General features: G+C 39.3%; 2 protein-coding genes across 2 annotated transcripts; both read right to left on the reverse strand.

Moving 5' to 3' along the window:
* Positions 1 to 5882: 5882 nt before the first annotated feature.
* On the reverse strand, positions 5883 to 9070 carry GDF2 (growth differentiation factor 2). The gene is made up of 2 exons (XM_021540059.3): positions 8517 to 9070; positions 5883 to 6870 (listed from the first exon to the last, which is right to left on the reverse strand). Exons 1-2 carry the CDS (start codon positions 8860 to 8862, stop codon positions 5930 to 5932), a joined length of 1287 nt encoding a protein of 428 aa, XP_021395734.2. The 5' UTR covers positions 8863 to 9070; the 3' UTR covers positions 5883 to 5929.
* A 4473-nt stretch (positions 9071 to 13543) lies between these two features.
* GDF10 (growth differentiation factor 10) lies at positions 13544 to 25507 on the reverse strand. Its single transcript, XM_031505244.2, has 3 exons — positions 25124 to 25507; positions 18868 to 19769; positions 13544 to 14549 (listed from the first exon to the last, which is right to left on the reverse strand). Exons 1-3 carry the CDS (start codon positions 25434 to 25436, stop codon positions 14358 to 14360), a joined length of 1407 nt encoding a protein of 468 aa, XP_031361104.2. The 5' UTR covers positions 25437 to 25507; the 3' UTR covers positions 13544 to 14357.
* Between the last annotated feature and the right edge of the window lie 1491 nt (positions 25508 to 26998).

Raw genomic sequence — 26998 nt, forward strand, 5'->3', positions numbered from 1 at the left:
AATATGTGGGATGCAGGCTGTACCCATTCTGAGCTCCCGTATGACATGCCAAAGATATACAAGAACAGATTCCTGGCTTCAGGTTTGAAATTAATTGCTATCCCAGCCACTCTGTTTGCTGGAGGTAGCCACAACAACTGACTCTGAAATCTGGGAAGAGCACTTTTTGTACTTTTTTTGTACTTTTTGTACTTTTGTATTTTGTCAAAATGCATGTGGAGGGAAGGTCTAAGCCTGTCTGGATGCACTCTGTTGGTGTATGTGTGCATGTCCTGAAGGAAGCCTGCCACTCACGACTTTCAACTTACTGTGCAGAGGGTGTTATAGATGTTATATACAAGGTGCTAACAGTCACCTCATCTTACTCAGAATGTAACAGATATAGATGAATTTCAATGAGGACAATAGTCAGAAAGGAGACAAGAACAGAACAGCATCTGAATATTTTTAATTAGAGTGTGCCAGATACCAGCTGTGCCTTACATACTTAAATGAGATCTATCACTGCTAAACTCTTTACATGACAATTTTTTCTGTAGCTTTTAAGGAAGTATTTCTGCATATGAACAATATTCTTCTCCAATGAGGCCTTATCTAGAGGTTAAAAATCACAACATGGCACTTTCCTGCCTGTGATTGTTCTGTAATAGTAAGATTACAAAAAAATACTTTTCTTTCTTTTCCTGACATTTATTTTGCCTTTTATCACATTCTATAAAGATTTTAATATCAGAAGTGCTGGAAACTGTAGCTGAGCTTCTTATGAAGCAAAGATACTGAGAAATATATACAGTATTGTGATTTGATAAGGCTCAATTTATTTCTTAAGTTATGCACATTCATTCTGATGTACTTTATCATTGGCACATACAAAAAAAACCCACAGCTTCACAATGTAAATGTAAAATTAAGCATTTTTTTCAACATGCACAATTTAAAATGTTAGGACAGTGGAAAAAAACTATTTTCCCTCACTGGTTCTGTCCAGTAATTTATTTCTATTGAAATTCAATATGAATATCCAGTATGGATTTCTGAATTCAATGTGACATGTAGCATTCACTGCTACCTTGGTAATTCTTTACAGATGGTGTTAGAAGGTAAGAATCCTTTCTGTGTGGTGTGAGTTAAGCTTTGGAGAATGACTATTTGCTTACTCCTTTTTAGCCACATATAGCTTAAATTTTTTTCAAGTATGTTGTTTATTGTGAGTCTGTTCATTGAACTCTGAATAACCAGATCCAAAATTTAACTCTACCATTTATTTGAATTTATAATATAATTCAAGCCAAATTCTTATTTTGATTTTAGTTTTGAGCAGAACTAAATAGCTAAGGCCTAGTTTTAGTTTTTATAACTCATAAAACTTTATGATCCTTTAAAATCTGTCCACAAGTATTTCATTTTCTGACTTCCTGTGGGTATGAATTTCCCACATACTCTGAAAAGAGGCATTTTTTATCTGTCCCAGACTAGTCTGCCTGCAGAGTCTGCATTACTCAGATTATATGCTAAAAATCTTCCATAGGCACAAGATGAAATGTTTTGCTGTATATTATTTTCTTTTTATATTCTGCTCCAATATTCCCCAGTTCTCATGTGCAGCTGATCCCACCACTCTCCCATCAGGCTCATGTAGATATTTGGTCACTGACAAACCGCAGTAGCAGGAGGCTCATCTGAAGGTGGCAGCAAGAACACCTTTTTCACTGGCAGAGATACCAACAGGATAAAGGTGATAGCTGGAATAAACTACTTTTGGTTTTAGTAAAGCCTTTAATACAGCCATACTTTATGTGTATGAATAAGAATTAATTTAAAGGTGATAGCTGGCTTTCAAATACTGGGAGGCAGAGTTTATTAGCTCAAGCACAGGACTATGCTAATGAAATATTTAATGCTTCCAGGATTTCAATAAGTATTTCTAGACAAACCTTCATTGCCTTTTATAGATGTACAAGTCTGGGTCAGTACTACTTCATAGCTGTCTGTGACAGGCATGACTGGGTTGCATAGGTATGGTCTAAGAGTGTCTATTCTCTTCTGTTCTTGTACTGTTTGGTACAAAGGAAAACTTGTTCCTAAGTAGGCTTTCTAGGCCCCTGAAATATTAAAAGAATTAATAATAACACCCTTAGATTCCTTTCTAATTCCCATATCAAAAGAAGTAATGTTAGATTTTTGCCCCAAGGTTTTTCAGTTTTTATGCCATACAAACCTGAAAAATTGAAGTTAGAAGTGTTCTTTCACATTATTAATATTAAAATATTTCCATTTTATGGAAATAAAAATAGTATTCTGAGTTTCTTAACAATTGCATTTGTAATAAGAAAAACTTAAATCCAAAATGTGTTATTTTTGGTTTGTTGGTAAATATTCCCTTCCCTTCCCTTCCCTTCCCTTCCCTTCCCTTCCCTTCCCTTCCCTTCCCTTCCCTTCCCTTCCCTTCCCTTCCCTTCCCTTCCCTTCCCTTCCCTTCCCTTCCCTTCCCTTCCCTTCCCTTCCCTTCCCTTCCCTTCCCTTCCCTTCCCTTCCCTTCCCTTCCCTTCCCTTCCCTTCCCTTCCCTTCCCTTCCCTTCCCTTCCCTTCCCTCTTTTCCCCCTCTTTTTACAGTGATCAGGAAAAAGAAAAAAAGAGAATGAGAAGATGATTTATATTTTTAAAGTAAGATTAAGTGAGGGCATAAAAAATGTATTCCCATTTTGAAATCTCTCTCATTTCAGCCAGGAGCAGGTGGAGAGTCCTCACAAATTATGAAGCACAGCTGCAATAAACTCACATTGACTAGCTTCACTGAACAGATGGACTACTATATTCTAGAAAAGTAGAAGATTCAGGAGGTCATCAAGAAAATGAATTTCAAGTATGCAACCTGACCTAGTTCAGAAACATGCTTTTGAACATGCAATCCCTGAAGAATTGGTATATTACATGTTTGCATTGTATTTTCTGTATTGTCTACATCCCACACTTTGGATAGATTTACATGTTTGTTCAGCATGGTACACCACACAGAGTTAGCCAGTCATAAATACTGAATATTAAATACTCTATCAAGCCCTCCTGTCCTGGGGTTGTATTTGAAGCAGTGAGAGGTCCAGTGACCCACAGCAGGCTTTGTTTAGTGACCATCACGGATGGCGGCCACCAAAGGGATCTGATTCCTGCAGATGGTTCTGCTGCGGGCCTGGTGCCCCTGATGGCTCCTCCTGGCCCTGCTGCACACCCTGCTGAGGTATGGCCCCTTGAGCTGTGCAGCTGTGACATCAGCCTCGTGTTTATGTTAAATGAATAAGTTCTTCACAGCCTGTGGACTCTCGAGAACCACCATGACCACTTGGATGACTTGCTGCATCCCAAAGCATTTGAAACCTGAGCGATCTCAAACAATTATTTAAAATTAAATGTGCAAAACTACATAAATCAAGCTGCTAAATGTAAAGTCAAACATCAATTTGACACGCACTTCAGCCGTGCTGAAGGTAGTAGCAGCTGTAGTCACTACTGGGTTCTCATTTCATCTTGACCCTGTTCATTACCCTGTGGAAAGATTCATGTTTCATTTTACTACCATGCCAACCAACATGTTAAGCCAGTGGGCACATGATTGTTAAAGCTGGCTGGAAACTCAATTGATTTTTTTTACTGAATAGAAAAGCAACTTCTAGTCCAGTTTTGTGATGGGATCTATAAGTATTCTCTGGAATTCTGAGAGCATAGCTAGGAGCTGAGGTTTTGAGCCAAAAATGATTTGGGGTATTTTTTTCCCCATCCAAATAAGAGAAATAAAGATCGATGTTTGACTTCAGAATGTAACACCCCCCTCCCCCCCCTGCACCCCCCACCTTGATTCTTGAGAATTTCTCTTTGTGTGGGTTTTTCCCTTTCCTAATTTTTTTCATTTAATCACGGACAAAGTTTTGTATTCAATGAAGTTAAAATATAACTAGGACCTTGTGTTTAGATAACTGGAGGGCACTTAGCTACAATTACATTGACATGAGTGAGTAAGTCTTCTAATGTGATCACATCAAGTGCATGTTTTGTTGTTTCTGTCACTTAAGAGAAGTTTTGCAAAATGTCAGGAGCTTAGGAGAGAGGAACAAAATGGGGAGACAATACAGGGGGCTCTGGCAGGAGGAAGACATAATGATGACTGTAACGTGACAGAAGCCAGTGGCAGAATGATCACTGCTGTGGGAAGCTTAAGAGGTTAATGGCATGCAGCTAGGGATGTATGGAGTTTGCATGGACCCAGATCCCAGATCTGATCCAATTGCAGACCAGTTCTAAAGAAAATGACTATAAATCAGTTCAAGAATTCCAGTGAATCGTGCTTTGTGCTCATGGGTTGTGATCTAACCAGCAGTTCTTGATGGAATTACAACTGCCCTGCTCCCACTCACCTGCTATTTGCTCTGTATTAGGTTAACAATAGTAAATAAACCGTGTATTGGGTTTCAAGCTGACCTGTTCATGCCAAATAAATTCGACTTGCCCACAGGCTGTCTTAATTCAAAACATATGTATTGATTTAAATTCCATTGCTTCCATACATTAGGGTACTGTTTAGATTTTTGCCTCATCAATATTCTTCACCTTTTTTAATGGATGCAAGTTTGTTAAGGATTTGGTTCAAAAGGGTTGTCAGGTAGATGTGTGTAAGGTGGTGAAAGAGTAGAAGTGAGGTGCACTATGGTGATGTTGTACAGCACTTACCCCTGTCACCTCAACCAACAGAAGACAGTTTGTCCTTTTACAGGCACAACCTCTATTAGCATCAAAGGAAGTTTACTTTAATTGCAGGAAAGATGGCATCCTTGTTTAGTGAAAATACAACTGAAATCAGAAGAATTATAGTATGATAGTATATTTCTCATACAGCAATGTAACACAGAAGTTTTCAATTTTTCCCAGGCTTCTAAGGGTTGAAAGAGTTTTGCATGTAAAATAGCGTTTCTCCTAAGAAGACATTTTAAAAAAATCAGAACTTCATTCCAGACTCTGAACAACAAATGTAGGCCTCTAAATAAGCAGCCTGAGCTTTTCAAAAGTGCTGAGCTCTGTCAACCCCCACTGCTCTTAGGATACAACTTCTAAGGCTGGACACCATTTGACTGCATGTTCTTGCAAAGAAATACTAAGAATATGCAGTAGGTCAAAGTGGCTCCTTATCTTTGTGCGGCGATAAGGGCTGCTGCTCCTCCTAGGAAACAGTGTCTTAGAAGCGGAAGGCTGCACTTCTTATCATTCAAGTGTGTGCCATAAAGGGGTAAAAATAGGGACGTTGAGGATAAGAAAGCTGAAACTAAGGCACCTGCTACCCACAGAAGGAAACTTGGGAATGAAATAAGTGAGCGTCTGTTCTGTTTTGAATACTGCAGATCTTCACTTACAGGAACAAATAATTTGCCTGTAAAAGCCTCTGAGATTACTGATATGAGCAAAGGCTTCCTGGATTTAGATTCCTGACTTTATCATGCAGACAACATTCCATTTACCGAGTTTTACCCAAGTTGAAAATGTCACAGTTAACTGAGAGAATTAGATTTCAAGAGCAGTTAAACATTTGCAGGACATCATAAACCCCCACTGAAAATCCTCTAGTTTGTGACCTAAAATACTGCTGATTAAACAGAAAGTTTGAAATAAGGCATTGACATTGTATCACCAGATAATGCATACTTCATTCAATCTCACAATATTTTAATCCAGTATTCACTTTGCCATGATATATAATGCAGGCTATTTACAAAGATTGGCATTCTTTAAATGCCAATTTTCCCTTAAAACAAGCAGCAACAAAAATCAGCCCCATACCATGCTCTTAACCCTGTTTGCAATCGTCTTCATTTGCATCACTGTTGTACAGATTTGCACAGGACAGATAAAGGGGATGTTCCTTTTCTTAGAGATTCTGCCTTGTATACTACCTGCAGCCACATTCTGCCACTTTCATCCCTTCATAGTTATATATCAAAGTGGGCACACCAGCATCATCCTTATAAAGAATGGAGATTGAATCCAGTTTGGTCGGAACACAACAGGCCTTGGAGGCTTTTTTTGGATTTTGGAGATGCACCAGAGTTTGGACAATAGCATGTTTAGTTGGGGTGACGTTGTCTGTCAGAGGGAAGAAGCAACCCCCTTTACACTCAAAAGCCTCATAATCTTTTGGTGCGATGATCCAGGAATCCCAGCCAATCTCTTCAAAGTTCACATGGAGGGAAGTTCTCCTGCAGTGGTTGGCTCCAACACTTCTCTTGCTTCTGGAGGAATGCCGGTGGGATCCAGTGATGGCCTTTTCCTCTCCCTGCTGTTCCTCTTCAGATGAAGTGTTGTTCTTCCCTAGTTTCTTGAGCACACTTTCTTGCTCGTGAACAATCATCTCGCGGAGCTCCACTTTGGTCTCCTTGGTCCCATTGCTACGGTCATTGGAGAACACTATTAACAGGGGCAGGTTTTTTGCGTCAGGAGTAACACTGACATCCAGCTTCCCACAGGTAAAACCACTCAGAGCTTTAGTCTCTATAACAACCTCTAGCTTATTTTTAGTCTCCAGTTTGTCTGCCCTGACCCATCTTTTCACAGCGCTGGACACTTCAAACATCTTCCAACCACATTCCTGGATATTGTGGGAAACAAGGGAAGATTTGGTACTTTCTGGGTTTTCCCAGTGGCCATCATCTAGAACATCATAAATTACCATGTTGCCTTCCAGCCTTGAGAGAGACCCAGTTTCCCTGTGACAGGAGATATAAATTCTCAGTTCAGCTCTGGTGATTTCCTCATATTGTGGAATAGAGATGTTGAAGAACAAAATGTGTTTCTGAAATGGGTTTTCTTCTGGTGAATCTAAAGAAACAACATCTGCAATAGGAAATTAAAATGTGGTTACAGTGTTTCTGACTATCCAAGTAACTTGATTTTAATAGACTATATATTTTGGGGATAAAATAAGAGCATGGAAACACAGCATTAAAAAAAAATAAAGAAAGAAAAATCCTGTCTTCTGGCCAAGTTTCAAGGGCAGAGAGTGAAAAGAGGAAATGGAAGTCCCTGGTGTTGGTAGTATTTTACTGTGATTACAAAGCCAGGTGAGTGTGTGAGGGGAAGCATAAAGAGGCTGCCTAGACCAAGCTATGGATGATGCTGGGCAGTATTAAATACATAAATAAGGCATGTGCAGAGTTTTCAGATGTAGCAATTTGTTAAAGATATTTTTACAGAAAGAATTTGTAAAAAAATTAATGGTTTGATACTCTTCTGCTCTAATATACATATATAAGTGTCTTTAAGAACTGGCTGTGCTGAAGCTTTTGTTGTTGTCTTCAGATAAGTTTGAAGGCAGCTTAGACTGGGAGTTTGGGGAAATAGAAAAGTTTTTGAAAGTCCTGAATTGAAGGTCCAGTGTCTGTCTGAAGGGGGTCTTGGTACTAAACAGTCTTTCATGCCCAGGTCCAGACTGTTCCAGGCTGGATTCCTTGAATTTGTGTGGATTTGTTCACATTTGTTTGTTGTCTGCAAATCTATATGCAGTACCAGCAAGTCTGCCTTGGGAGGGGCAGGTATTTGGCTGGAAGATCAGATTGGTAGTATTTAAAAGTCATCCCTGATGTCTATTTAATGCTCAGTGTAAGCTAACTGCTTAATCATGACTGGGTTTTAGGGAATTTCAATTAGCTGTTGCTGCCATTTCTTCAGACCATTTACCCTGTAAAGTAGTCACAGGGAAGAGTCAGATATAGAAACTATAATCTAGGTCCTATTGTTGAGATTTCTTTCTATTTCAGGATTAGGGACACTAATTTGGGAATTTGGAGTTCTCTGTAATGCTGTTACCTGTGTATGTCTGTTTTTAATATAAACAGAAACTTCATTTCTCCCTGCTTCATTTTCGTAACGAGGACTGCACTTACTTCTAACTTTTTTACTGCCTGACGGATATTTTAAAAGTCTATTTAATGTTACATAAACAGGGATCTTGAATTTTTTTCTGTTGATATGAGTATGATTGACCATTTTCATATAAATCTTAGTGTAACCCAGAATTTTGGAGGAACAGTGCTGTTTCTTGCTGGAATCCAGCAACAAATTTCTCAGTTGGTTGCTGGAGTTTTTAAATATGTACAGAGCCTGCCAAAAGAGAAAAACTCTCTAGCATCAGTCTCAATTATAGGTGATCAAAGTTTGCATGCTAACATAAAAACTCAGTTTGAAATATCTAGGATTGAGAAACATGTAAACTTTGTTATTTGGTGCATCATCTTAGCTGAAGCATTTGAGAAGAGAATATTGTACAGTGAAAATATCAAAGAAGAAAACTAAAGGTAACTGCATTTTTTAAAAATTGAAAGAAACGATATAGTAAGAATATAATAGAAAATTTTAATGTTTCATTTCTGAAGAATCTGTGGAAGTTAGGAACTCAGTTTCTTCTGAATTTCAAAAGGATCTATTTACTATTAAGGTACTTCTTTAAAAATTGTAGTCCACATATTGAGGACTTTTCCTACCTTCAGTACTGAAGCTCCTTACAATATTGGATGCAGGGATGGAGGACTTGTCTGCAGCATATCTGTTGTATAAATCAATCATGAACTGTGGTGGTTCTTCTTTTGTCTTCACTTGTGAGGGTACTCTTGACAAATTCAAACTCCTTAGTAAATCCATCTTCATATTCTCCAAGAAAGATTTAAAGTTGAAATGGGTCTCATCTTCTACTTCCCTGGGATCATGAAAGTGTGCATCAGACTTTCCCATAGCTGATAGCCTGTCCCAGTCTTCCAAAGGCTTGCCTCTTGTCAAACAGGCAATGATGTTGAAAACAGACAGTGCAGCTAATACTCCAAAACAACACATTTCTTCTATATTTACTTTCTGGTGGAGAAACAAGAGGACAAGGGTATTTTAGCTGATTGCCAGTCTTGTTTCAATAAAGACAGAGGGAAGAAGATGTAAGGCAAACAACTGGAATGCCCTTTGCAAATCACTTTCTGGTGTTCTTTCTGCAGTCTGCTTCAAACCCCAGCCTCTTGTCAGTTGTCAAGCAGATTGGTCATACACTTGTCCTTATCAGAGTCATTGATGCCATGCTTCAGCTTCTGTTATCTAGCAAAGCTCTTAGTTAATGAAGATTCTGTAAACATCTGACAAACACATGTGGCTGGTGGAAAGGACATTGTATATTGTAAAGAATCCACATTTCACTTTAGGGTCATCTTTGCTTAATTACATTCTTCTATCATTTCCTTGCCAACACAGAGAGATGCTTTCTTAGGAACACAGAAGTTTGCACTGTTTTCAGCAAGACTAGAAAATACAGCTCTAGAACAAAATCACTCTATTAGCTATTAACAAATAACATCTCACAAATGATTTATATAATCCCTTCACATATGATTAGAAAATGCCCATTAGTTTGATAAAGACCTGTGATTCTGCAAGACATGATCTCATGACATTACAAACAACCTTTAAACTTCTTTCCGTTTATCAGCCAAGGGCTATTGTTTGTACACAGTGAAATCTGTTTTGTGTCAAGTTTGTTTCATGTTGTTTGCAGGCTTGTTCATTTTCATTCCTTTGGTGTATGGGAATTTAGGCTTGTTTTTATAGTATCTTATGCAATATATCTCATAGATTCATGATGGTTGATCCAGTCCAAGAACAACCAATCATTTTTTCAGCAACCTCAAAATGAAGACAGAACCAGGCCTTCCAAGGCCACATGGAAAATAAAAAGTCCTTTTGAAGATACAGAAGATTATCTCTGAAGACATTGTGTGCATGAGAAGAACAGGCCAAGGCAAATTAATTTCTCATGATACAGAAGAAAAACCAGGTTTATTTATGTTAATGAATGTATTGTGATTTAATCTAATGATACATAATTGTTTTTTCTGTACTAATAATGCATCATTTTTTCTAACAACTCTGTTCAAGCGACAACTTGGATCCAAGATCCTGGTTAATTATGTTCCTATGACATAAAGTCAAAAAGGATTATTTGGCATTGATCCTGGTCTCTCATATAGCAAGACTTATATTTACTCAGGGCCTTTGTGTTTTATACCTACATGCAGAGTCAAATTGTTTGTGTTTGGATAAACATATATTTTTAAGTGCCAACAGACTTTATCTGAATATGTCAAAGAATCAAAAATTTTGATTTTTTTAGCTAAAATATTATCACCTGCAGCTAAAAACCCCTTCATGCCATGTTCATTATTTCATTGTGCCTGACTTTACCTTCTAGACAGGAATTCTTGTAACTTTCTGGCTCATTTAAGGAGTCCCATAGCACTGACATTTTCCCCTTTCAAAGTGCTTGCACAGTGTAATCAAATTACTTCTCAGTTTTCTTTCTGATAAACAGATTGTTCTCTTTAGTAACAAAAGACATTTTCTCTCCCTGTTTTGGTTTCTTTGTTTTTTGTTTGTCTTTCAGAATTTGAAGGCCTTCTTGACAAGGTGAAACCTAGGGCTATATATAGTTTTCTAGTGGCAGTCCACCAGTGCCACATGAAGAAATAATATATCCTTTTTTTATGTGGTTCACTGCTCTAGTGTGTATATTTTCAAAGCTTTCACTGGCTTCCATTCCATAGCATCATGCTGGGTGCTCAAACTGCATCACAAATCTATGACAGCCACAAAATTCTTAAGAGTTATGACTTTCAAGGGTGAAGTCTTGTACTCAGTAGGAGCAGCCTCCATTCCTTGAGACTAGGTACCTGAACCTCTGTATCTGCCTACTTTAAAATTAATTTTAATTACATTGAGTGCAGCTAGATCAAGTGGTCTATATAAACATCTCTCTTCTGCAAATGCAGCGGGAGTTGCTATATACAGACTCAAAGTTCATACATAAAGGTGTCAAATACTGTCAGGCCAAGTGTCAGCTTTGCAGAAACTTTACAATGAACAGTTTAACTCAGTGGAAATTCCTTTTGAAAGCTGTTCTTTGAGGTTTGGCAGTGAGACATTTTTTAATCAATGTGATACAAAAACATATTAATATTGTCCAGTGGTTTATTTTAATTATGCAGCCTTGGCAAGTGAATTGAATATTTCACAGAAACCTAGGTACATTGTAGCTGTTGCTGTTACTGCTGGCAATTAAACAGTGGCCTGAAAGAATGAAATCAGTTTTGTTTTAGAAAAAATGGGTTTTAACACTTTGCTGGCCAGTATCAACTGTTTTCTTATTTTATCTGTCTTTACTCATACCATTTTCTTTTAGGATTAGTTAGTGGAATTGTCTTGACCTGTGTTTATCAGTAGTAACTTTCTCTATAAACTCAAGCATTGAGCAGAATGATTTATAGGATGTTCAGAGAAGTAAAAAAGATCTGCTGGAACCAAGACAGTGAGGGCATCAGCATCCCCTGGCAGCAGCTGTCTGCATTTGTGCCATTTCGAATGCAGTTTCTCCTTCCAGAGAAAGATTAGCCACCCAAATTACAAAGATGCCAAAAGGAATAACTTAAACTACTAAAAGTGGTTGAAAGCCTTTTTTTGCATTGAAGAATTGACCAGTACAGGTAAATTCCAAATGAAATAAGCTTTACTAATAAGAGATGTGTATGACTTGTGTAGCAAAGGTATATTTTGAGAACAATCACACTTACAGGTATAATATATACAGTCTTGCCAATAGAACTTTAAATGCAGTCTTAACCTCTTGGAGTTTTGTAGGCATCCTTATGAGTGTAGCAGTAGCATTTTTCCTTATATCCTATTGACCATAGATCAAAGTGTGGAATCTCTTGCCATAATAGCTTGCATCAGCACATCTTGGAAATAATGTTTTTATCCAAGGACTAATTCAAGATATAGCAAGTATTCCTTAAGAAAAAATAAAATGCTGTGGATGAGAATATAGGCACACTAAGTTAATGTCAGGCTTTTCAGAGCTAGTGATAAATGGGAGCAAGACTAGACATATATAAAAAGGTAGATTCTCGCAGAGAGCAGAAATAACATGGATTTAAGATACTTTGAAAAACGTTGTACTATGGCTTTTCTGTAGGAATGGTAAATTTCTGACAAATCTTAAATTTTTCTTTCTATGTTAGCTTACTCTTTCAATTGTAGTTGAGTTTCTTATGGTTTATAAAAACACAAAATTGTAAATTTTTTAAGGGAAGTCTCTAGAAGCAACATTATACAAAGTTTTTTCCCAGTAATTATAGTGTAAATTACTGTAGTGATTTACAAAGTGCAAAAATACTTCAGGAGAAGAGCTGCAAACTTGATCAGTGATCTTTTGTAAGGCATAACTGACAGTCACTACAGGGCACCATAGAACTTTTTACTTCTAAGTCAGAGCTTTCTAGGAAGAACTAGCAAGAAGTTCTGTCAGAGTAACCTAGCAAAGCCTCCCATGTATGCTGAATCTTGCTTTTTTGTATGTTGGAAATACCACATTTACATACCTCTGTTTTCTGAGAAACTGCACCAGCTGAGCATAGAAAATTGGTGGCAGAATATACCTAGAACTTTAGTAGGATAGGAGCCTTGCAGTTATTTGTTCTTTAGAAGGAAGTGCGTGTAGCACCCTTCCCTTAAACAAAGCAACTCTTAACAGGACAAGGTAGTGCCTAAAATTAGATTGCTTCTTGAGGAGGAAGCACTCCATATCTTATAATTTGTGCTTCCTCAGGGACTTCAGATGTTTCTTCCACTCTTGATCTCTTTATGCTATTTTATAGCAGGTGGGTGAAAATGAAGCATGTGGCAAGTGTGTCCTAGAACATGGGGACAACCAGAGTATTGACAGACACCATGATGGGAACACCAGCTCTTAAAAGGCTGCTGCAGTTAAAAGGCTACCATAAAAGTATCAACAGGGGATTGTGTAGGAGTTAGAGGGATGCAGAGACTTTATTTCTATAAAGACTTCCAATGGAACCACTGCCAAATGTTTCCCATTTTGATGTTCATTGTTTGAAAAGAAAGTTAATGAAAGTTCTGGAAAGAGTTCAGAAGAGAGCTGTGAGAAATTGTTTTAAGGCTTAGAATAAGAAATCAATCTATTTAAATCTTAGCCAAAATGTAACTTGACCCTACTCTCTATACTAAAAATACACAGTGAAAGTATTTTGGATAATAGATAAAAGGGATCTAATGAAATAGGTTACAGTAAGATCCATTGAATTGAAGCTAAAGCTCATCAAATTCAGTCTAGGATTAAGCCACTGCATATGAACAAAGAGCACTAACTTTTGGAACAACTACTTGTAGTCCAGTAGAGATATTCTATCACATGAAATCTTTAAAGCCAAATTTATGCAAGTTTTTCAAAGATATTCCCAAGCTCAAAACAGAAGTTCCATAATGCATGGTGCAGAAACTGCTGAGCAAGGTTCTTTCATCTGTGCTATGCAGGAGGTCAGTCTGGATGATCATAGCATTTCCTTCTATCTTTAATCTATTGAAGTGCATTATGACAAGCTTAACATGTATTTACAAGTTTCCATCTAATTAACAGAATGTAGGAAAGTGCATTTATAGAAAAACAAGCAAATATTTTAGATACTACTGTACCTTTAATTTATTAGCTTTTGTTAAAAGCATGTAACAATCTAGAGACTATAAAGAATAATTTACAAAAATATAAATCTTGGTTATTTTATTTTAGTATTTGAACAAATTACTATATTGTATGTGTTACTCAGATAATATGTTTGACAACCTGAAATCACCAGCAAACCAAAAATGTGGGATATTACATGTCTTTTGTAGAACAAATTATATATTAAGGAAGGGTAACCAAAAATGACTATATTAACATATTGTTTATATGAAAACTTATGCAGTGAACTATACTTGCATCCTGAAGAAAATATACATTTTAAGCCCTTTATTACAGCATTTTTCAGTATAAATATACATATTAAGAGTATGAGTGTTTTAGGCAAAAACTTCTGATTTGTGTAAAAAAGTGATATTCTAAAATAAGTCTGCCTTTGCAAGATCACTTCCCATCTTCTTGGTTAACTGAAGAGATAAAATAGTCAGAAAGTAACATATAAAAACATATTTTAGTCTTTTGATTATGGAAAATTTACACTTAAATTTCTCTCTAAACACCAGGTATCTTGGCTAGGTGGGTTAGAAGGTATCTGTAGAAGTACTGAATTCCTGGAAGATGAATGTGAAAGACAAATGACAGTACGACCTCTCCTTTGAGGCAAGCACGTGCATTGTTTTAGTCTTTCCGTGTGCTTTCTGTAGAGGAATTGGAGACTTGCATTGGTTCATCAGCACAAGTGGATTCATTTCTCCTCTACAACTTCCCAGAGCAGTCAGGCAGGATCTGTAGGCCTTGTTAAAGGTGTGTTTGTACCAACTTATCGGCAGGCACAAGTTTCAACTGACATATTGGGATATACCTTTAAAACAACATTTTTGTTCTCATCTAAGAACAGGACACTGAGTGAGCTCATTTTGTCAGGAACACAGCAGGGTTCTGGGATGCCAGGAATGATTCCTACTGCTTTTACGATGCTCTGGATTGTAGCATGATTTGATGGCCGGACAATCTAGAACAGAGAAGGAAATAGTTATAGCTTCATTTATGAGCAGTCACTTTCCTAGGTGGACTTGGTACAAGCAGTCAATTTCTTGTGTGAACATAGAAAATCACAAGAATTATGCAGTTGCTTGTTTCTCAATAAAGCAAATATGTCATTCTTTGAGTTACAGGGCCATGCAGCACAACCAGTCCCTCACACTCCCAGCTTTCCTGAGCTGGATGTATCCTACAGATATTTTGTGTTCCTTAGGCCCTTCATAAATACCAGAGGAGGGCACTGGTGGCACAGCCAGCAGCCAGAGGCCTGAAGAAAAATGTTCCTGAATGCACCTGCTACATGCTGGAGGCAGACATGCAAGAGAAGAAGCCTAAGTTGGGGCATAGTTCTCAGTTGCTAGATGCTCTATTTTGTTTTCTTAACCTCCTGTCTGACTTATAAAATTTGCCACTGTAAGTATTTCCAAAATAACTATCCCTAAATAAATATCCCTATGTTCCAATATAATTTTTTCTCATGTATACTAACCTGGAATTAGTTACTTTTTCCTGGAGTAAGCACTCTCTTTTAAAATAGCAGAGTACTCCAGAAGTAGTGTCCACAGGAGAGAGTACAGAATAGTCAAGCACCCTGACAGAGCCTTTATGATCATAACTGCAGGACAAATAGTTCATATCTGTGGTCTTTGCTTCCCTCTGCCTTTATCACCAGGATTTTTTTTTCCCATGGGCTAGCCTCAAACTGGGAGAAGAAAAAAAGGCTGGAAGACTGGGAAAAGTATGAAGTGAGCATTCACAGCAGCTTTACATCTATAACCTGTTCATGGTACTGAGCCACAAAAACCATGGTTTTCTATTTCAACATGAAAAGTTATGCAGTCCATGAAGAGAACAAAGGAGTTGTTTTTAGGACAATTCAATTTTGCAACATTTGCATCAAGTGTAACATATCAGCAAATCAGATTCAAACCTTAACTGCCATTAAGGCTTTCAGATCTTCCTTAACTAAGCCATTGTAAGGAGTAACCAGGAAATCTGTCCTTGACCCTTCAAGACATCACCCCTATAGCCAAGTCCCAGCAAGTGACCAATCCTGCACAGTGTCTTTCTGTAATTAGTATATGTTAGCATAATTAGCAACAGCTTGCTCTCTCTTGCCCTCAAGATTTAGATTTCAAAACAAGCAGCAGTGAGGTGGTCTCACATTGGTCATGTCAGCATATGTGGACAGTAAGAGAGAGAGGGAGGATATTTTGTGCATTTAAGCAACTGCAGAGTATAGAAATTCAAAGAATTGGAGCTCTAGAATCAAGTTCTTAATTTAACCTTTATGAAAAATCTCATGAACTGTTCCTAGCACCTGTGTTATTTCATGTTATTATTTGAAACAGTCAGAGATCACAATGTGCTACTGAAACAGCATTTATTGCCCCCATGCAGTGGATAGCCATCACTGCCCTCAGGCCAGTTACTGACTTACAGGATTCTTGGCTGTGAACCTGCAGAAGATCCTGCAAGGATCTTCTCCCACTGTACAGCCTCTAATATCTGCAAGGAACAAGACATGTGAACACAGCCTATCTAGACTGAGCAGCTGTCTCCCAAGACAACAACACTAATTTTTTAATGCCTGAATGTGGATATGCTATGCACAAAAATGCTTAGAAAGGAAAATGCTTATGATGGACCAGTACTCTGTATGTAATCTGGCTGCCTGAGCCTTAAATCCACAGCAGAGCCAGACAGCACACCCATCCCACGTCCAGCGAAGCTCTGAATTTTTCCAGCCCTTCTGGAAACCTGGCATCAGTGCTAAGTGATCATGGGCTAGGCTTCACATTTAACTTTGTCCCAGTGTGCTAAAGTAGAAAGCTTGAAAAAGTTCATTGAATGCCCAGTAATAATGGCACTGAAGAAGTGCTAATGTTTTAAATGCTGGCTGCTAAGTTATATACAACACACCAGGTTCTATGACATGCAGGACTGGAATTTATTTGGCAAATGCAGCACTGCAGCCAGCCATACATATAATCTAGTCTTCCTCCTCACAGTTCAGGGAATAAGAAATTCAGCAGGAAGGTAAGTGAACTTACTATGAAAAGATTTGTACCTAAGCTGTTGAGTACCTATCTAAATCAAGACTTGCAATTACAGTGGATGTGCAGAATGATGTACTGATACTAAAGAAAAAAAATAAACCTACAGTGTGATGATACCCAACATGCCAGGTATGTAATTCTATGTCCACAGTTCTGAAAGGGTACTTGGGAAATAAGTTGTCTGTTGTCCATCATAGGTTGACTGTGTAGACCATGTCTTTATCAATAGCTTTATCTGGCCTTTGTTACTTTCCTGACTTAGAGCATATGTGAAAGAACAAATTTCTTCCTAAGTAATATTTAGCAATTCTCATGCTCTGAACTGAAATCTTCATTCATGCTGGCATCCTCTCTCTTTTCCTTTTGAAAGAGTCATTAAAAAAAGTTACACCTTTGAATCTGCTTCTTTTTTCCCCTCTTAAAAATACAAAGCTAACAAGTAGTAGACCTCTTTCAATGCAAACCCAATCAATGATTGTGTATCAAACCCAGAATTCCCAAATTTATGTTTCTGTGATTTAGTTTCTCTGTTTTTTGTTTTTTTTTTTTTTTTTGGGGGGGGGGGGTTGTGGTTTTGGGGTTTTTTTGGGGTTTTTTTGGGGTTTTTTTGGGGGTTTTTTGGGTGGGGTTGGTTTTTTTTAAGTTGGGTTTTTGTTTTCCTTATTTTGGTTTTTGGGCATCAAGATACTTGTGAAAGGGAATCCTTATTATATATCAAGTATTTGCTTATATTTCTAGATAAGACATTAAGTAAATGAGCAATATAAGCTTATTTAACTATTCAAGTTAGACATGGATCCTGTCTCTTCTGGCCCTATCAGCTTTTGTGTAATGCTGTTTTGCTCACAAAATGCATCTTTTTTGAAGGGTGGGGTTGTTGTTTGGTTGGGGATTTTTTGTTTCTTGGGTTTATGTTGTGTGTGAATGGTGCATTAGACTGTGAGTCTATGGCAAAGGACCAATATTCCCAAGCTGTCTTTTGTTTTGGATAGCTTAAACGGTGATTATATTGCATGATCAATTTGTATTACAACAAGTCTGTGCAAACTTTAATTTTTTGCCAGACCACGTATCAATTTATGTACACCTGGCTCAGCATTGGCCAGCTACATAAGAACAAGCAGTCTGATTTGTACACCTTACCCTGAAGTCTGGATTTCTACTGTTCCTGGACTTAAAATTACCCTACATATCTCCTCTTCCTGAAATTATACTGCTTGTTTCAACACAAACATACATCAATCTCCCTGGATGTAAAGTAGGGCAGATTCCTGATTCAGAGCCTTGAAATTCTGTGCTGTACAGAACTATTCTTTATTTATGTGCCAAATGACCACATACAAAAATGTCAGTTGAACAAATAATCAGGCCATTTTTAGGCAGAATTGCAAAATAATTACAGTTTCTAAATATGCAGGCTATGCAGTGCTTCAAATCCTCCCCTTTGCCTTTACTTGAAAGTCTTATAAAATCCTAAACATTCTTGTCCAATATAGGATTACCAAACTTACTACTTCTTGCCATAGAGCAGAGTTGGAGTAAGACAAATGGTTTCCTTTCCACTGGCAAATTTCACACTGCTTCTTTAGGAGGAATTCAGTGTGCTTATGTTAGGGTGCTAGAGCCAGTTTCATGGCATTTCTGGAGACACAAGGTAAATCAACATTTTTGTTCTAGCAGGATTATCTAACATGTTTAGAATTTAGATACACAAACATCATCTTAATCAGTACTAATATTTTCAAAAGTGACAAGCAGTTTCCTGAAGTTACAAGTACCTCAGTGTAACTACTACTCTTTATTTTTCTTCTAAAGTATTACAAGTGGAATCCAGAAATATACTGGTAGAATAGTTTGTTTTAATATTAGCATATAATACTTCATACTCCTGCCACCACAATAGAGTATTTGGATGATTTAGTGGGTATAACCATATTTTCATAAGCTACAAAAGTCTTTATGCTATGGTTTCAAGATAAAAGATGAGAAATTGTAAGATAAACCCAAGAGATTTTTCCTATTCTTCAGATGGCATTTGAAGAAAACTGGCAATTTTTTTGCACTCTGATGACTAAGTTAATGGAAGCAATATTGTTTAAATTCTTTAGGTCACAATGAACACAATGAAAAAAGGTAAAAATCTAAAGGAAATTCTAATTAAAGAAGTAGTTGGATAAGCAGAAGTAGGCCTACTGCTTGCAAACTGACAAGAATAAAAAGGCATACTACCTTGGGCATTGGAAATTCACATGCACCTGCACAGTAGTAAGCATCAAATGATTTGGGAGATATGATCCATTCATTCCAGCCAATATCAGCAAAGTCAACTTTCATGTATCTTCTTGAACAAATCCTTGGCTCATTCCACTGTTTCCGCCTTGCTTTCTTCATCGTTCTCTCATCAAAATTTAGCACCTGAGACTTTTTAAGGGTTTCTGTATTTTCTTGCCCTTTTCTCCTTCGATCTTTGCGTGAGGCTTTTGGTTTCAAGGATCTGTAGGCATTCTCCCATATGTCATGTTTGTTGTATTTCTTGTTATACTCTACTTCTGGCAACTCATTGTTCTGAATAGAGCTAGCGAGGTACGTATCCCTCCTAACTCGAGTATCAGTAGAAGCATTGGATAGATTTGGGTCTCCATCATTGGGAGGGAATGGATCATAACGCTGTAGGGTGCCTGCCACGCTGTTAGGTTCAGAGATTGCAAGATCATTGGCATAAACTAGTATATAAGGTAAATGGCTGGCAACTTGTTCGGGGAAGCCCTGGTGTTTCTCCCCAGAATCAAGCTCAGCACAGAGAATGAGCTCTCCAGCTCGTTTTGATTCTTTTACAATGTGTGAAATGTCCTTTGCATGCCAAGCCCCGCGCCTTTGAAGAAGCACAGTGATGTTCCCTTTCACTAGTCCATAGGCAGAATTGTGGTGAATGCTTTGGAAAACTAGGTTGAGCTGTAGGACTGGAGGCAGGTGAAGGAGGCGGCAGGATGAGTTCTTGGACCGTTTACAAAACACCTCCCGGTGCCGAGGGCGTTTGTCAGCATAGAAGTGAAAAGTGGCAGCAAGGATCATTTCTGAATCCTGCATAGATGTTAGATTGAAGCAGTACAAGGGCTTCTGGGCCAAGAATTCTGCAAGAGAGCAAGGAAAACATGGATGTATATTTGAGACCAAAAATGGTAGTCAAATCTTACTTCCATTTAAGTGAATTAACAAATTTTACTTTTCACTTACATCACATATTTGGTATCGTGAGCTTGTCACTTCAGCTTAAAATTATGGTGTATAAGAGGAAGAAAAAAACCTATTTAATAGCAATATTACAATAACATTGAGAATGTCCAACATACTGGGCATCTTTTGTACACATAAGGGATAAAATTCTTTCCAGAGATTTTTAGTTCCAGACTCCCTTTCATTCTAGGCAGACAAGAAAAGCAATTCTTGATTGCACTTCATTTATAACAAAGTCAGGCTCAGAGAGGCTGTCAAATTTACCTGTGGTGGAGCTCGGAGAAATACTTTGCTGAAACCAATACTAGCAGAAACCAGGTTTACAGTTAATATTCAAGATTGTCTAATCTAAAGCTGACTTCAGATTCCTGAAAGATGTCTGGGTGCTAACTCTGTGGGCATCATCTGCAAGTAGTGCACATGAGGCATTTCACAAGGGGGCTGGCAGTAAGCAGTGTGACACATTTTGGGAGTCATTACTTCTCTGAGCAATCCTCCTTTTCCAGCACACATCACGCAGGAGCTTTGTTTAAAACACTATAAAACACACTTGGTTTCCAAGGCTTGTGTTTAGATCTGCACCAAGTTAGTGACAAATGCTATTGAACAGGAGCTGACTCTTAAAATTCTAACTCCATTTGAAACAGCTTCTTTTTAACTAGTTAAACAGTTTGTGCTCAGCTTGCATCTTTACCTTCTTTTTGAGGAAGATGAGCAATTTTACACTAATAACTGCTTACACCACATTTATTTAAACAGTAAAAAACTCTCTTAGTGTTTTAAAATTAAATCCCATTCCAGCATAAAAAGATGATGCTTTAATAGTCTATAATTGTAAAAAGTTGCTTTTGTTTTTTTTGCCAGCTCAACAGTATATGGAAAAGTGGTAGCAGAACCAAAAAGTGATTCCTGTTCTCCCAAGCTCACACCACTACTTAGAATGCATCAAAGGATTACAGTTGGTAAATTTGCATCTTTAATTAACCCAAGTGGACCAACCCTTTGGCAGCCCTGTTTGACATACCTGAAAATTCTCTATCAGAAGGAAGTAAAAAACCACCCCAAACCAAACAAAACCCAACAAATGCAACAGCCAGGCTTCCCAGAAACATTTATGTTTGTTTTTCAGAGCACTATGGATGATGAGCCACAGGAATTTTGGCAATAACAGAAAGGCAGTACTGTTAACTGCCACCTGTTGGAACATTCTTTCTTTAAAGCACAGTTTGATTTGAAAAAAGGAAATGAATAGTGCTACACCTTACTAAATTGGTTATCTATTTCCCAATTAGTGCTGGATAGAACCATGATTTGGACTAAAATAACAGCAGATTATTATGTTCATTAATCCCAAGCCCACATAGGCAGTCTTGGAGTACAAATGTTCAAGCATGTAATTTCCATCTACACCATCTGTGTTTTGTTCTTGATAGAGTAAACAGCTTGCATTGATGTGATAAGAACCTATTAGTTTCTGTCAGTTCAGGCAGGATATGATTCCTGTTAGTAAGCTTTTAATCAACACTAGTCATATGTATCGGTGCTCATACTATGAAAAAACTTAAGGGTTTAGATTTTATTCAAGTCTTTGAAGCACAGAAATTTCACAAGGCTACTAGATGATTTCTCAGGCCAAGGAAGAGAGTAACTATAATATTTCCTTTAGAACACCAGGCTTTATTATTGCATGTTCATTTCAGAAGGCATATGTTTCTAAAAAGATGTCTAACTACTGGTTCTCTCCATCCAAGCTGTGTACAGTTGAATTTTTAAATATTTATTTCAGTAGTAGAATGCTCCAAGCACCATCATCAGCTCTGCAGTTACTGCTATGAAGCACAAGCATTGTTGGGATAAAGACATTTCAAACACCAGTGTCTCAGGGGTTCAGAAGGGAAGGTAACTTGTAATGATAGAAAGGGAGGCTGAATTAATCTAAAATAATTCTGTACTCTAGAATAAAACACACCTTTCAAAAGTTAAAATTCTTTTTAAAACAGAGTAAGAATCTATGAAACTACAACTGTTGAAAAGCCAGAAGCCAGGAAGTACAGACTTGTTAGGAATTGAAAAGATTTGATTCTGGATGGAGAATAGTTATATTTCCATATTTCATAAGTTCGCTCAGGCTTTTACCAGCTTGTCAAACATGCACTGTCAGCCTTGATTTGGTTTTCTTGCACATATGCATTATGATACAGACTTAATTAAATCACTGCTATTTTCTACTATTCATTAAGGTCTTTGCTTTGTTTAGCACAGAGGATGCATCGTGTTCAGGGAATGAGTCTGAGCTGCAAGAGTCAACTTATGGGGATGTTTCATGGTTAGGCAGTAAATTGCTGCCATGAAGATTAATGCCCCTCAATCTGGTAAGGCGTGAAGTTGGACAATAATTTAATATTTAGGTAAAGTTGGACAATAACTTAATATTTCACATTTGGTCACAAACCATTATGACTCGACTAACTTCAGCCAGTTGCTGCTGCTTTCTAAAGCCTACAAAGTTCCCTGAAAACTGGAAAGCACCTAAAGAAATAAGAAACCTGAGAAATCAGTTCTTAGACCATCTCTCAGCTCCTTGTAAAAAACTAATGAACCCTTGTGTCACTATAGGACACGAGAAAGCACAGCACGAGCCACTGTGATGGCAAGGTAAAAAAGAAGAACGTTTATTTTCTGACTCCAACTTTTACACTTTTCCAAAGGTGACAGTGGATTGGAGAGTGAATGGGCCACCTCTCCAAAGACATTGGACAAACCGCCAGTACATCAACTTCCTCCACCCCCACAAAGGAATGCAAAATGATATGTTGTTTATAGAAAATGTGTGGGAAAGTTTTCTAAAAGAATGTAAACTCAGAAGGCTTTAGAAAATCTTAAGAATCAGGGCGACACCCTTGTGAACACATGTAGAGGTGAGTTGAGAGGAGGTGATCAGATGTTTGTGAAGTACTCTTTCTGAAGGGGTGAATACGTCTAGAGGAACAAAAAAAGAGCTGTATTTGGTATTTGGGCTACATGCAAAGAGCACATGCATTTATATTTCAAGTGCTTCGCACTGAATATAGAAAAATATTACGCTTTCCATAACTCAGTCAACACCACCTATACCCTCTAAGGAGCAGGTAGGATGGCAATATAACTGGGTGGTTGAGGAGAACTCAATAAAGCATATGACAAAGGACAAATGTCTGGATCAACATTTTGTATCTTTGGAGCCCTCATCTTGACAACTGTAAGTAACCCTAATGCTTGAGTTCACCTAACAAACAGCTTGAAACAGCACCACAGGAACAGACAGTTACAGATTTTCTGAAAGGTGTGTGATAAAACAAGTCCATTGCTTGGGATAATGAAAATTATTGTGTGTATAGTCTGTTTTGCTTATTTCAATAGGACTGCAATTATTACCTGTGTTTTATAAAGAATGGATGTTCCACAGATCTTGTTAGTAAAATTGTCAATTTCTTCTTTCAGAAGGAAACAAAATTTCTCAGCAAAGATAAATATGGTGACAGAAAAGGTCTTTTCTGTCTCCCTCTCTTCTCCCTCATCTTGCATCATTCTGTGGTACATTTCAGAGTGTTTATCACTTGCTTGATGAACGTAGTTCAAAGGAACAGTGCACAGAAGCTTCTGCTTTCATGCCATGTTATTTGGGAAAGATGGGTTCCAGTAGAGAAGGCACATAGATAAGACACAGGAGACAGGAGTTTTGGACATAGATATGCCTTATTTCCATTGCAGGGAAAGCCAAGCTCATTTTGGGCCTCTCTGCTTTGGTTACATGATCAGACAAATGAACAAAATAATATTGATTTGCATTTGGTCAGCACAGTCTACCTGTGGGTAGAAAATGCTGCAATTGTAGTTTTTTAAAACAAAATTAAAACTTACACTACTTTGATGCAAGTAGTGTGCACATCAGATTATTTAAAAAATTAGGAAAAAGAATGTAGTGCAATTCTTGCCTTGTCCCCAGATCCTCCTTGTAGTCCAGGGCCTTATTTGTGTGACAGCCAGTATTAGCTTCTCAGTTCACAGAAAAGCATAATTGTTAACAGGAGGTCATGGAAAACCATCCACTATCCACAGTGGAAGTTCCTTCCTAACCACTGTTACAGCAACTGCTAGCTAATGATCCAGAGCATGACAATTCATTTTTCTCCTAAATGTCTGCAATTGCTTTACATAATAACTCCTAGATTTTTAACATTTTCATTAGTCACTTACTCTTCCATGGAGTTTCCCCCTCCTTGAATATGATTACTTTTTAGTATTACAGTTGACATAGGATAGAAATTAAGTTGGGGTGTACAAGAGAATATGAATTATTGTGCACTATTATAGTAAGCATTCCCTAAACCACCATCTGCTGCATTGCACTCTATACATGAGACTTAAGTGGAGGAGAAATAGATTGATGCAAAATTTGCTTTTGTGAGTTTCAATCCATCTGATTTGTCCAAATAGAATAATGAACTTTTCTGACAAGGCAGTAACAACTAGATTCTGGAAACTGATCCGGTTCTTATTTTAAGACCTAAGATCTTAGTTACAGCCTGTCAGTGTTAACCAAAGAAGGAAGATGTTTTCCAGAAAAGAGTTTGTGTTTCCTTGGCAAAGGATAACAAATGTATGGACTATTAACTAGGCAAACCTCCTTTTTATTATTTGACGTAATATTGAGATAATGAGAGTCTAGTCTTGATACAATACATATGTTTCTCCACCCTCATAATCAAGCCAAGTAAAACTGGGGAGAGGGAGGTCAGGTATCTGTCTTCTCAGGTTTAGGCAGAGCAAGGCACCTAAGATGCCGAGTAATTTTAGGCGGTCCTGTAGGCGGCACTCCTCCTAGCAGGAACTTCTGAGGCTGCGAGAGGAGCCGGGAGAGGACCAGAGCTTGGAGCGCTCGCTACGAGGTTTATGCTCCAAGTATTTCTGAACAGATCTTTTGGCCCAGTGCGATGTGCGCTGGGAACGGCGCTTCTTTTGCCGCTGGTTTGCATCCACAGCAACGGAGACTTTCCCAGGGGAGGTACTCTCCGGGAAGGGCAGGGAGCCAGGGAAGGTGGGAAGCCGCCCGCAAAGCGAGGGGCGACACCCTGTCCGTGTAGGTAGCAAGGCACCCCCCAGCATTCACCCCGAGTGACACCCGCGCAGTCCATGACAGGAACCCGTCACTTTAAAGCGCAAGAGGAGCGAGGGGGCTGCAGCGGTGCCCCCCGCGCCCGGCCCGTCTTACCCGGCCTGGCTTTGAAGCTGCGGACCGTGTTGCCGTCGCCGGGCCGGCTCCCTTCCCGGTTGTACTTCTCGTAGAGCTTAAGCATGTGGACAGCTACCATGTCCTGAGCGATGCTGCCCAGCCCAGGGGGCGGCGAAGAGCCGCGGCGGGGGTCGCGGCCGGGGGCGGACGAGTCCGGGCCGGGGCAGGCGGGCGGGCTGGCGGCGCCCTGCCCCGCCGGCGAGCGGCAGCGCCCATGGCCCGGGGCCCAGAGCAGGAGGCAGCAGGTCAGCCGGGCCCACAGCAGGAGGCAGCGGGTCAGCCGGGCGGCCATCGGGGATGCTGCGGGCGGGAGCCGGGCGCGGAGCGGCGCGGGCTGGGGCGCTGCCTGCGTCTGGGTCTCCCGGTTGGCCCTGGCGCACCGGGGCGAGGGGCGGCGGGGCCAGGGAGGAGGAGGGAGGGTGGGGGCGGCCCCCCCCGCCGCTGATGCCGCCTCCGCCGGGCCAATCCCCGGGCCCGGGGGCGAGGAGCTGCGGGCCGGGGCGGCGGAGCGGGGGCAGCCCCAGCGCTCCGGCTGCGGGGGCACTGCGGGGGGGACGGCATCTCTGCAGCGCGGGGCTTCCCCGCTCCCTAAAGCGCAGCGGGGAAAGCAGCTAAATGAATTAGCGGCCAGCTGCTGTGAGAGACGCATGTCACCGCCGCCGCTGCGGCAGCGAGCGCTGCGGCAGCACCGCACCTCGGCTGCCTGCGCCAGCCGAAGCGCGGGGCTTGACAATAATTTCTGAAAGATAGAAGCGTGAGATACCCAGCAGGGTGGGCAAGCGGGGAGGCCACGGAAGGGTGAGTGGGTGGCAGGGGCACCCGCAGCATGACAAGGGAAGGGTGTGCATATACGTCCCGAAAGTGCAAGAGTCTTTGCCGTTTCCTCTTTGCTGGCAGAGCTGACAGTGCTGTCTTGTAAAGGCAACGCTGTCAACAGTGTTTATTTCAAGGACCCCTGTGAAAAAAAGCCCCCGTGAGTCCGTACTCTAGAAGAGCCAGTGTGAGCTAACCGGGAGTGCAACAAGGGTCACTGATAATTCCAAGCAGATACTTAAATGGTCGGGGTTAAAGGGGCTGTGCATGGGTATACTTTCGTCATTGGACTATTTCTATGTGTGGTTTGAAGGAGGAGAATACTGGTGTGAATTTCTGAAGGATTTACATGGCTTAGGTCGGAGGGGGTTGATTTAAAAGTGAATGGTGCATGTTGCACTTATTCATCATGTGACACAGGTAGTTCTGAATCATAGTCATCCAGCGGGTGTAAATGCTGGTGTAATGAATAGCAGTTTTAAAGACAACCTGTAAGGAGAGAGATATATTTTAAGGGAATTTTAAATGTCTGCCTCCTTTTAAAAACCTTTTACATTAGTAGCCAAGACAGATACTTTTCTTGGAGGTTATACAAAGCAATAATTGAAAATTTGTTGGAAAAAGCTACTGTTGCTGTGTATAACACAACTCTTTTGTGCTTTTTTTTTTTAACCTTGGAGTGTCAAGTCTGAGCAGATACCATTGAAAGCCTCTGAACCACAAGTTTGTAGTTTTTGGATCATAGCAAAGGAAGGTTTGATTCATTTTTAAAATTAGCACCAGGCCTCATTGCTCTGTGCCCTTTGAATGTGTGAAACAAACAATTTGCGAATACAAATTTGCCCAAATGTACATTGCTAAAGTATCAAACCTCCTATTAATTAATCTTTGCTTATAAGTAAGCCAAACTACCCTTTGATGCTTTTTTTTTTTCTCCATGGTAGCATGCTCATGACCTCCACTGGGGGTGTGAGCGAACCTTTTGTTGTTTGTGGTTTTTGTCTGTACTGTTTCTATACAATCAAGGTCCTGTGAAAAGGA

The sequence above is a fragment of the Lonchura striata genome, chromosome 7 (assembly GCF_046129695.1).
Source record: "Lonchura striata isolate bLonStr1 chromosome 7, bLonStr1.mat, whole genome shotgun sequence".
Taxonomy (NCBI): domain Eukaryota; kingdom Metazoa; phylum Chordata; class Aves; order Passeriformes; family Estrildidae; genus Lonchura; species Lonchura striata.

What these genes read in the sequence shown, in the direction of transcription:
- GDF10 (XM_031505244.2), bottom strand. Translation starts at nt 25,436, where the DNA reads ATGGCCGCCCGGCTGACCCGCTGCCTCCTGCTGTGGGCCCGGCTGACC. An exon ending in CAGCTTCAAAGCCAGGCCGG is followed by an intron (nt 19,770 to 25,123) that starts GTAAGACGGGCC and finishes GCTCTCTTGCAG; the next exon opens with AATTCTTGGCCCAGAAGCCC. An exon ending in GTGAATTTCCAATGCCCAAG is followed by an intron (nt 14,550 to 18,867) that starts GTAGTATGCCTT and finishes TCTCTGTTCTAG; the next exon opens with ATTGTCCGGCCATCAAATCA.
- GDF2 (XM_021540059.3), bottom strand. Translation starts at nt 8,862, where the DNA reads ATGTGTTGTTTTGGAGTATTAGCTGCACTGTCTGTTTTCAACATCATT. An exon ending in AAGGAGCTTCAGTACTGAAG is followed by an intron (nt 6,871 to 8,516) that starts GTAGGAAAAGTC and finishes TTCCTATTGCAG; the next exon opens with ATGTTGTTTCTTTAGATTCA.